At 47.8% G+C, this 12,040-nt stretch overlaps 1 protein-coding gene across 1 annotated transcript in view; it reads right to left on the bottom strand.

The window, feature by feature from the left end:
* The window catches only part of VWA2 (von Willebrand factor A domain containing 2), a 33,704-nt gene that overhangs the window by 6,963 nt on the left and 14,701 nt on the right, over window positions 1-12,040 (bottom strand). Inside the window, 8 exon segments of the mRNA XM_055814184.1 lie at window positions 712-834; window positions 3,939-4,490; window positions 4,809-5,390; window positions 6,220-6,327; window positions 7,154-7,209; window positions 8,913-9,045; window positions 9,745-9,875; window positions 10,240-10,434. Coding sequence (XP_055670159.1) covers window positions 712-834; window positions 3,939-4,490; window positions 4,809-5,390; window positions 6,220-6,327; window positions 7,154-7,209; window positions 8,913-9,045; window positions 9,745-9,875; window positions 10,240-10,434 — 1,880 coding nt within the window.

The raw sequence follows: 12,040 nt of genomic DNA, 5'->3' as shown, positions 1-12,040 counted from the left end.
AAGCACAGATGTGGGACAGGGGCTTTAGAACCAAGGGATAAGCTCATGCTCAGTCCATTACAACCCACCAAGCACCTCTTGGCCTTAGCTGACAGGCATAACTCCTGGGGTCAGGTAAAGAGCAGAATATTGGTCAAGGGGGAAACCCACTTAATTGGCAGCTTCTCACTATGGGCACAGACCACCTGTAGGGAGCCGGGAGCTCACCACCTCCTTTTGCTATTCTGCTGAGGAGGAGTAAGGCAAAGGGGAGGCTTTTGCACCATGGAAGACATGGAAAGCAATAGGGAGGAGGTCATGCTCCAACAGAAACACTCCCTCCAATTAAAAGGGAGCCAGAGCTTTCCACCCCAGGAGTCAAGGAGGGATTGTTTCTTCTAGCAGGGCAGAGGGGGGAAAAAGGAACAGAACAGAACGGAAAAATACCAGAATTATTAGACCTTCTTGGGCTCCTCTCAGTCAGCTTGCTTAGTGAATGCATAAAACAGGGCACAGCTGCTTGACAGAAGCCCTTGTTCCCTTCAGCAGTCCAAACCTCTCCACTCCCCATGTGACAGAGGCCACATCAGCACCAAGACCTGGTCACCAAACAGTTATCCAAGAGTTACAGCCACACCTCTGCTCAAGGAAGAGATGAAGATGTGGGACCCGTTCAGAGGGGCTAGGCAGAACAGATGACACCTGCCGTGGCCACCATCTGCTGATCCTTACTGCTCTCACAGTGAGGTCCTTCCCAGCCATGGCATTCACACCGGTAGCTCCCAGGCCCAAGGATGCATACACCCTGGTTCATGCATGGGTTGGGTTTGCACAGGTTCACGGGGCTTTTTGCTTCTGCAACAAACACAAGCAGGACAGCAGGCTCAGGCACCCCTACAGAGCATTAATAGCTAGGACCAATGTCCATCAGGAATGCTACACAAATAACAGCAACTATATACCCCAGGCATCAAAAACATCACCTAGGGCTAATGGGATTGGAAAACCACATCAACATGGCAGAGGGTGCAAGCTCACAAACCCGTCTTGCTGTAGGGGACAAACTCCTCTGCATTTAACCTAAAGAAGAGGATGAAGAACGGCTTTGCTACATGTTCTAATCTGGAGGAGAATATTCTTAATAAAGCTTAAAAGAGTGACATCATGTTAGGCTGCATATCAAAGAAAAGCAAAATTTAGCATCTTCAGAGCTGTGTACTGAACACATAAGCACCTCTGAGCCCCTTAAGACACATGCCTGCTCCAAGCAGTTTACAACCCCAAACACCCCTGGAGTTCAAACCCCACTTTGCCCTGGAGAGGATCTGAGTTTCCACCAAAGAGGAGCAAGGATAAGAAGTCAGGTGGAAAGCAGGGATGGCATGAATAGAAAACAACACAGGAAAAATTTCTGGGTTTCTTTTCTAGGAGGTTTGAGAGAAAAGCCTGCAAACCATGGCCCAAGTCATTATTAACCTTGTTCTCATGAAGTACGTTACAGCTTTCCCAACCTTCTTAACAGGGCTCAGCTGTCAGCAGGGCTGGCAAGTGTTTCATGCTGCCTTGCCGCACATACATTAGGTTAAGTAGCAGCATCCCAGAGAGATTTGCTTCCAGTCTGCTGGCTACATCACCACAGTGTTGGTAAGGAAGTGAAATTCCTTTGCTGAACAGCTACATGGTGAAAGGCTGGAACTGCTAGCCTTGCCCTTTGCGGTACAAAAAATCATAGGGAGTAGGAAAAGGGGGAGAAGGAAAGAATATTAATTCTATCCCTATACATCAGGGTGGTTAGTACATCTTAGCACATGCTGTGTTCATTCTCCCTGTACAGATAATGGTATGTGCACATCAATTCTCAATCTACGCCTAAGACTGGCAAAATTAACATTGAAATTCAGGGGTTTTGAAGTCAAATCCTAGATCTGAGACATCTCAGTCTTTAGTTCCTGTTGATTTTATATGGAGCCAAGTTGGGTTCAACAACATTTTTGTCATCACGGGACATCTCAGATGGGGTCCTGCCTGACAGCGTATCCTCAGGGATGCACACTTTTGCTTTCTTTGTAGGTTGGTAGAGCTGCTGGCAATGAAAGCCAGATCTCTTGGACACACCACTCCTCTTCCAGGTGCTGGTGGCTACCCAGAGAGCTTTTCCATGGTGCTCTGCTTCACACCTTGCATCCACCACTTCCCCCCATGGCTGCTCCACAGAGTAACCTTGCAGTCCCCGTTTGGCAGAATCATGCTGTTCTGCCCAGACACCATTTCTCTGAACTCAAGCCTACCATTAACACAGTATCATCTTAAATAAGCTTCTTGCACTTCAGGGATTATACCCTTTGACGATCCCAAGAGCCTGTATTTCCATTAATCAGATTCATATATATTTAATGCTTGGGATCTTTTCTCTTAGATCTGGATCATTGTTTTTTTTCCTGGTCTCTTTCCAGCTGAGCCTCAGAATAAATACAATATTCCAGGTGTCCAGAGGCAGGGTCTGTTTCTCAAATACTTTTATCACGAGTCACAATTTTTTTAAAGTTCTTTCACAGACAATGGTTCTGTTATGAGTTTTGTACTTGGGAGCAGAAGACTGAATGAAGGGCTTATCTTTACATCGCCCTTGCTCCCAGCCTATCTAGTGCAAACAGCGATTACCTGCGCATGAAATGAAAGCAGCAATTCAGTCTCAGGAAATGATATGTTATTACCCTGACTCATTGAACCTTGCCATCTCTTCCCCTTCATCCTTGGCACTGTAGTTAATTTCATGGTACAGTAGCTTGTTTTTATAACAACACAGCTGAAAATACCACTGGAAAAGGAGCACACTGAAAAGCTCCAGGTAGAAACTGTCACCTCAAAGAGAGAGTGCTGTAGTTCTTCCTAACCCTGACGGAGCCACGGGCTTGCCCAGAGGTTAAAAGGACCTTTGATTGTGCTGAAGCTCAACATGCTTCTTCATTTGATCTTACAAACAGGTTAAAACATTAACAAAAGTGAATAGCTAGATGTTAAACTTGGACTATTTTGAACGAGAAACAAAGCATGGCATTTTAACTAGAAGCACTTTCGCCACCACTAACGCCTGCAACCCAGGACTGCAATCCTTTCTGAAAAGCTGTCCATCAGACACTGTCACTCACACTCAGCATGCAACTGTTTCAAACTTGGCATCAGAATCAATTTTTTCCCAGCTGGGGACTGGCCCTCAGGACTTGAAGTCTTGAAGAAAGTGCACCTTTTTTTTGCACAGACAGGAGCTTTTACGTGGATATCTGAAAATTCTTCCCTCTCATTTTGGAGATAAGGATTTGGTCCTGCAAATAAAACTAATCACAGGTTGTCTGAAGGCCTCAGTTTAACAGCCTGCAGGCTTCAAAATGGGCAGAGTCTGATTTTAGGATTAAATCCTGTGCAACACAAATAAAACATTGAGAACCTACACAATAACTTCAGTAGCAGGACACTAAAGAGGAACAGCAGTGATGAGGTTTCAGACCCACCACTTTGCAAACACCTGGGCACACACCTGTTTTAAAAAGACAGCAGAGAACTCACCCAGGGACCACCACTGTTGGCTGCAGCAATGTGCCCCTTTAAGCCTCCCCAGCATCGGGAGTTACATACAGTAACACACAGCAAATTCTACAGGTTTAAAGCAACATCAGTACAACAGCAAACTTCTTTTTCTTTTGGGGAAAGCCAAACCTAGACCTGGCAGGGCTGGAAAGAGCCAGTCACCCTAAGCCCAGTCTCACCCACTGGACTGAATCTTAGGAGAGCTGGTTCCTATTCCTATAGGATTGATTTGGACGGCCAACATATCTCTGCCATAGCTTCCCCATCTGTAAATGCAAAAGATAGTATTGAGCTCACTCAGTAAAGCCATCATAAAACCTATGCTAATAGCTAGTGGCAGCAGCATAAAGAGCGAGGGTGGGATGCTCTCTCACCTTCACATATTCTTTCGATGATAAGGTCTTGGTAATACTGCAGGTCTTCATAGGAGGAGATGTGGACCAGGTAGTCGGGAGATCCAGCAACCCTCAGCAGCGTGTCCCTCTGCGCATCCCCAATGACAGCCACAAACACCAAGATGCCGTTGTGCCTCAGCTGCTGAGCTGGGGCAGCTGCATCCTCCATGCCGCCTCCATTTGTGAGCACTACCACCACCTTGTTGACAGCAGGTCTTGCTCCCTTCTGCACTGTCATCACGTCACCGTAGACATGTAGCAAGGCGCTGCCAGCAGAGGCCAAGCCCCCAAGGAAAGGCACCTGGTCAATGGCTTGGAGGACAGCTGAATTGCTTGTGTGGGTGTCCAAAGCAAATGCAGTGTGAGCTTCACTGCCATAGATCACAAGGGCAACTTGGGTGACATCCCGGTTGATGCTGAAGTGCAAACAGCTGCTCCTGACAAAGCTCCTCAGCCGCAGAAAGTTCTCCAGGCCAACTCCAGCCGAGGCATCCACTGCAAATGCCCAATCAAGAGACTGCACCCGGCAGCCTGGATAAAAGAGTGCAAAAAAAATTTTTCAGAATATATACATACTCCTTTCTGACTGAAATAAGCAGGGGAGGGAAATGGCGGGCAAAATTCATCAGTGCTGATCACTGATAGTGAAGGGTGATCTACCACCCTTTCACACCAACAGAAAGAGACCCATCATAAAAGCAGTGATGGCAGGTTAGCTCCTGGATCTGTGACTGACACAAACAAAACAAGGACGTTCACCCTTCTGTCCTTCCCTCCTTCCCAGTGGAGTTCAGAAGACTCCCCACGGTTTGACAAACTCGTCCCACAATGCCCATATCACAGTCTTACCTTCAGGATTGTCCACACTGCAGATTCTCCTCTGCAGCTCTGGGATCCTGTTGAACAGGTCCTGGGGGTCTGAGTAGAGAATTGCCTGCTTTGGATTGCCAGTCACCTTGGTCAGCTCTGCTCTCATGAGGCTGCTGCCCACACCAATCAAGAAGAGATCTTGGTCCCTCACGTTCTTAGCAGCTTCTGCCACTGGATCCTGGGACTTGGAGTCAGTAAGCAAGACAACCACATGCAGCAGATCATCCTGTATGTCTGCAGAGACCGGGGTGCTCCTAAACCCGTGCTGTGCAATATGCTGCAGGGCTTTGCCTGTCAGGGTTCCTCCCCCACTGAAATTCAAAGCATCAATGCTCTTTATGAGACTGAACGCATCCTTGTGTTGGCCCACTTCAATGGGTATCCTGACATCATTATCGTACTGGGCCACCCCCACATTCATTGGTGAGTCCTGGCCCATCACTGCTTGGAGGAACCTCTTGAGGAACGCCTTGTAGCGCAGGAACCCTTCCAGCGTGACCCCTGCCGAGCTGTCCATCAGGAAAAGGAGAGCCACACCACACTGGAGGCTCAGCTTTGGTGCTGAAAAGGGAGACAGCAATTCATCATTCACAGGGCAACAAGACAAGTGTGCCAGGCACCCCAGCTGGGGCCTGCTGGAAGCCCTGTGGTGTGGAGAAGGGACATTGTGCCCAGTAACCTAAATGGTTTGCCAGACATGTCATGAGCTGGAGGACAATCGTGCCGGGTTTATTTTGGCTGGATGCCACATAAGCCTTCAGAGACAGGAGGTATCTAGGGGAGTCTGGGGGGATCCCTGAACTTTTGGATGGCAAACTTCAAATTAGAAATTACAACTCCACTCTCTTAGTACTCCAGGGAAAACACTTAAGAGTTTCAGTGCATCATGTATTGGAGAAAGGAGAGAGTCCAAGCACCAGACCCTCACCTGTAACACCCTGAGACACTTTCAAGTGCGAGTCTTGATTCAGGGGGAAGAAAGTACAAGGCATTTTTTTAAGATCAGGACCTTCCTGGGTTTCTTACATCGCACCCCCAAAATCAGGAGTCCCTCTTGTGCCCATGTGTACTGGGAGGGGACCAACAGGCACACCTATGTGCCTCCCCCAGTTTCGCTATTCTCCTGCTCACCTGGCACCTGCATTTAGAAACCACACCACACAAGGTATGACACTGTCTGTAATCAGTGCTGCCCGCACCCATGAGGTTTCTAAGCAGCAAGACCCAGCCACTGGGCCTGACAGAGCCATAACCAGCATGAGCAAGCTCAGCCTGTCTCCTGGAGAAAAGCCCGGCAGCTGCAGCCCGACCCCATCGTCCCCGTGGCTGTGCAAGGGGCGCTGCAAAGGCAGGACACAGCCCAGAAGGAAAAGCACAGGTTCCCACCTACCGCAGTGGATGCCTCCTCTGTAGCCCACCGGGCAGAGGCAGTGGTATCTGTCCAGTCCCTCTGGGACACACGTGCCCCCGTTCTGGCATGGCTGGGAGTCACAAGGGTCTAAAGGGGACCAGGGAAGGGAAAGACAGGGAGTCAGCAGGCAGCCTGCCCCTTCCCATCCCATGCAGTGTGAGCATCGCCATTGGGAAAGGGGTCACACCTCCGCCCCTCTTGCTACAGAGCCTGAACTAAGGCCGGGCCACGTGCGCCCTCACCTCCACGGCAGTTTCACTGGATGGCTCTCCAACAGGCAGCGGTGAAGGCAGCAAACCAGACTGACCTCCTTCCTCTGCTTTGGAGTAACACCAGCGCAGTTGCATTCGGGTACATACAGGTTGCTAAAGGCCACGCAGCCCTGCCAGATTCACCCTGACACCAAAGGGATCAGAGTCCAGCCCGCTGCTTGGACAACACTGTACTCACAAAGCCACTGTCACCTGAACCAGCAAAAAGGTGGGCTTAAGGGCAGATCAGAAGGACCATAGCTGTTTCCAGAGTCACAAAACCAGGCTGGCAATCAGCAAGCGTCAGGCTCCCTGCTAAAACTGATGATGTTCATGGTACCAAGTGAATGGGAGTGGAGGCATCTTACTGCCCACTGGCACTGGGAAGCAGTGCAAGCCTCTGCCCCTGGGTCAAGAGCAGATGAGGATTAACTGGCTCCTCAAGTGGAAGGAGAAATGATGGGGAGATATTTTAATCCAAAAGAACTCCGATCACAGATATCCGTGAGACAAAAAAAAAATAGACATATCATCAACTTCTTGCTAAGGATCACAATCTCTCACACAGAACAAAATTTCTAGAAGTTACCCCCCATCTTTTTATTCTTTAATTATTACCTTTCCTGCTTTGTAAATATAATTTTTAAAAGGCTAAGTCCTACCTGGACATACCGTTCGGAAGCATCTGGATGGGTGTTTTATTCAGACTCTCTTCCACCTGAAACAGGAAGAATAAAACCTATTATGAATCCAAAGATTAACAAGGTATCTTCGAGGCTGATTTTACTGTGTTTTCAATGGAACAAATTTCCTTTGAAAATGCAATTTTTCAAAACAAGTTTCAAAAGAAAATGCCCATTCTGAATGGGATGGCAGAAGAAAAAACATAATTTCATCAAATCTACTCTTTTGGTTTTGAATTCTACTTTAATATTTTACATTTAAAGATTCTAGATGTATTTTTAAGGCTCCAAATCATTAATTTTTTTAGTTGCTACAGAAGAGATGTTAAAATTTTTGCTCTAAATTGGAATAAAAAGGAAATTTTACAGAAGAGAGAATTTCTTATTCAATATTAACTCTGCATCTAACTTACCCAATTAACTACTGGACAAGCAAGGTTTAGACTATGAAGAAATCCTCAGCCCTCAGCTGTGCCTCACAGTGGAATTTTTCAACTTCCTCCATCATTTCCCTGCCCTAAGGTGACAAAAAAAAAACCCCAACCAAACCCTAGAGCAGAAGCGTATATTTGCCACAGGTCAAAAGGCAGTTAACGTTGCTTCCTGCCAGTGAGAGGATTTTTTCTTTTTTTCATCCCTGTTAATGAGGTTTCTATTGCTTTAATACCTACAATTTTACTATGCCACTGATTTTCCAGTGCTCTGAATTGGGGCTGCTCAAACTTGCAGCAGCTGTGGCCAAAACCATCACTTCTGGGATGCTGCAAGCAAGCCACAAGCTGCTCTGCTTTCCCACGTTGGCTCCAAGGTGCAAGTATCTGGAAATGCTGACAGACATTAGGATATGGCTGAAATTCTCCATACAATCATCCCCCAGTATATCTATGCAGCAGGCCATCGATGCACAGCTCAGATCTGGGGTGCTTTTCAAACATTACTCTGCCTAGTATCAAAACAAACACAGGAAGCATCCCTTCAAAGGAAAAACAATTCCCCCAACCGATTTCTGTACACCACCACTTTCACTCAGCTATTTTTATCAGCAAAGAGCACAAAGCCACCTTTCCCTTCACAGCTCATTTTTAAGGCATTTCTCCCGCTGTACTGACAGCGGTGACAATATTACTTGAAAGATCTGACATGCTTTATTGGATTTCAGCTCCAGCCTCCTCTCCCAGAGCAAGACGACATTTCCCTCACACAACTCACCACACTGTGACCTGGAGGGGGGGGGGGGGGGGGGGCAATTTTCTGCCAGTGACTGGAGCCTCTCCATAGGAAAGTCCTTCCCAAGCCCCCCAGGGAAGCCAAGCAAAGCAAAAGGGGTTTCTCTGAAAGGAAGAAAGCCGGAGTAGACAAAAACAGAACTAGCACCAACACAGGGAGCCAGACCTAGAAACCCTCTGCAGCAGAGTTGGTACAGAGGTGTATAAACTCCAAAGCACCTTGGTTCAGCAAGTAGGAAACTAAGCCCAGTTCCATTTTTATTATATATGGTGCTCCTGGGCTAATCATCTTCTGCTTCTTTGTTTCAGCTCCTCCTCTTACCCTCTGCTCCTCACATCAGCCAATGGTCAGAGCAGGGAAGCCTCTTCCTAGGTCTAGAGACCATGTTTGCATTAATCTTCTAATGGATCTTTATCCCAACAAATAGTCAAGGTCACATAAAAGCCTCATTACTGTATATCTCCCTTCTCTCAGCCCTGCTCACTTTTAGAGACGTGGGTGCCCATCTCACCTGTAGAAAGGGCACAGCAAAGCCTGCACTGCATCTGGCTGCTTTGAGCCTTTCCAACACACGTAGTTTCCAGCCAGCTCTTTCACGGTCTCTAGGGTCCTGCGTTCACAAGGGTGGGATTTAACCTTGCAGCCTGTCACAAAGAACAAATGCAAACTAGGATCAGCTGCCTGAAAATACAAAGTCTGTGTGGGAGCGGAGCGCCATTCTGAAACGGGTTAGTCTTGCTTACCTACCTCCCAAGGGCAGAGCAGGCAATGCTTCAAGAGCCTCCATGAGACCCCGAAGAGAAATTTTCTGTCAGCAAGCTCACCAGCCTACCCCGCTGTCTGGGGTACTCACTATTCAGCCTCCTTTGCTTTGCTATAAACCTCACACTGCTGAGTTCAGGGTTCAATGACTATTTTTCAGTCCCTCTGGTGCCTTCATCATTCATGCATTTGATTTTCTTCTACCTCTGGACAACTATAGTTCTGTTTCTTCTATCTCTTGCAAGCCCTTGGTGGCCTCTTCTTAATACACAGCCAAGTTCATTAGAAGATTTAACACAACAGTGTTTACCCCTCTACCCCCATGATGTTGCAAGGGCCAATATTCCCATTTTCAGAGGTGAACTGAGACACTGAAAAATTTAGGATCCCGCAGCTCGCAGGTATGGCAGAGGTGGCAAGCATGCCATCCCTCCAGTCTGGGCACCAGGAACGGGTTACCTTGAAGTGCTACACCTGCCGATTCCCCTGTACGCTTTCTGACACTGCCTCGTCTTTCTCACTCAGTGACACGGTCCAAGCTCAAAGCGTGGGCACGGAAGCGGAGCCAGGACAGGGGTTACCTGGAGCAGTGGCACTGCAGACAGAGCCAGTGAGGGTGCTGTACAGGCCGTTGGCAGCATCATTGGCATCTCCAGCAAAGAGCACGTGCTGCTCCATGGGCTCGCTAGCCAGCACATGCAGCTCCTCCCACCTGCCGAGCAAGGGTTGAGGGCGTTCAACCGCTTAGTCATCCCCAAAGAATTGAGTATCAAAACAAACGCTGTGCAGCAAATAGAGAGCTGATGCAAAACCATAACACCCTTCAAACAGTTTTCAAGATCGTGGTGTGTTCACTCTGAGGCAGCAGCACAGCTCCCCAGTGGAAGAGCTTCCTTCAGCTCTGGCCCTTCTACACCAACCACCAAATTAGTGTTTCCTCCATGCCTGCATTAGCCCACAAATTCCCCTTGCCTCTTTCCAAAACTCATATCTAGCACAAAATCATCCCTCACTCAGTAGGACTTGCTATTTGGGTAGCTGGGCTTCTATTTCCCACTACGTAGAAAGTTTCCTACCTTGGAAGTTTTATTCCCACTGCAAAAACCGTGATGTGTCTCTCCTTCACCTGCTTTGCAGGCATCACAGTACTGCCCTGGGACTTTCCATCCGAAATGATGATCAGGACTTTGGGGACACTGGAGTTTCTGCCACCAGGGAATCCCTTGTGGAGAATGTACTTCAGAGCCCGACCTGTCTCTGTGCTCCCACCTCTAGAAAGAAGGGATATAAAATCAGAAAAGCCGAAATGAAAGCTCTTCTCCTGCTACTGAATTTACCATTTGATTTTCAAATTTCCACCCTCTGGTAATGGGGAACTTAGCATATTTCTGCCTGTTGTCACACCATACATCTACAGAGATACCTAATCCTGTCATTCTCCTCACCTTCCTATCCACAGATCCCATCTGCTCCCTCCTGCCTCCCTCCTCTCCAACCCAGAATAGTCTCCGGAAGACTCCTGGTGCACGTTGGAGCAGAGTATTTGAGTTTTATTTCCAGCTCAACTGCTTCTGTTTTTCCACCTGGAAACTGCAGTCACTTCTTTACGAGTTGTGTGGAAAAGCTGTTTTACAACAACCTCTTGTACTCCAGACAGAAACACAGTACAAATGGGCAAAACGAACAATGACCAGCATTTCAAAGTGATTTCCTTTCTCTGGACACACAAACACACTATAAATTCTTGTCGTGTACCATCCCTCTCCCTCCACGGGTCCTTCTGCTGTTCTTAGGCCAAGAGCTCAGGCACGGAGCTACGCGTCCCAGCTTGTCACTGACAGGCTGCAGTCCCACAGTGTGCAGGGGGTCCTTGCCTTTTTCCTCTCTGGTTGACCTTCAGGTTAATTTGCTTTTCTACAAAAAGTCATTTGTCTGTCCTGTAGTAAAGCTCCTTGAAAGACAAATGGTGAAAGCTTCCTAGTGTACCCCTGCAAACTCAGAAGGACTGAACGCAAAGCATGCTTTCTTCACGGCTTCACCAGCACCTTTTACATGAGGAAAGTAAACATTAAGAAAAGCCACCTGATGCTTCAGTTGTCTAAAACCATGCTGAACACAGTTAAAAGCAACACACTCATCTGCTAGGCTGTTTGCCAGCAGCACCAGTATGACAGAGAAGGTGCATCAGCCACTGACATTCACGTAAGCTGTACCTGTCACTTCTCCTTTTGGAGATGGGATCACCTGAAAGAAGCACAAGGCCATTTAAAACGTGGCACAGGTTATTCACTTCAGCTTGTTTGTGGCTCAGATGCCCAAAGCTGCCTTATTCCTCATAGGGCCTGCACTGCAGTTGTGTCCTGAAGCACTGGCAGAGCCTGGGAGCCCTCGGGGCTGGGGTCTAGGCTATCACGGAGCTTGCCTGGGGGTCTCTTCCATCAACAACTTCTTCCAGTACATGTAACTCAAAAAGCGGGATGAAGATAGTCCTGCCATCCTTTGGTTACAAATGAACAGGATATTGAGAGATGAAGGGACAGACTTGCAGACGCGTCAGGTGATCCTGTCTGAAAATCTGCTCTGCAGAGCTGACTGATGGGGTGGTCCTGAAGAGACATGGGCCTGGGGAGCAGGATGGAGGGATGTGCAAGTCACCTCTGAAGGAATGAAAACTAAGCATCATCTTGGACCAAAGATGACAGAGGCAGGTTTGACCACTGATCCCAGGTCCTTGCCCACAAAATATCTATTCCCTTCCCTGGCCCCACAAAAGCAGTTTCTGGTGGTGCAAGGAACCAGCTGCCTCCATATTTTGACTGCCCTCAAATTCTGCCCTGGAGAAGGAAATGTTTCAGAGGTAGAAAGCAGTTAGTTCAA

Source organism: Falco peregrinus, chromosome 1, assembly GCF_023634155.1.
Source record: "Falco peregrinus isolate bFalPer1 chromosome 1, bFalPer1.pri, whole genome shotgun sequence".
Taxonomy (NCBI): domain Eukaryota; kingdom Metazoa; phylum Chordata; class Aves; order Falconiformes; family Falconidae; genus Falco; species Falco peregrinus.
This window is presented reverse-complemented; position numbering and strand designations above follow the sequence as displayed.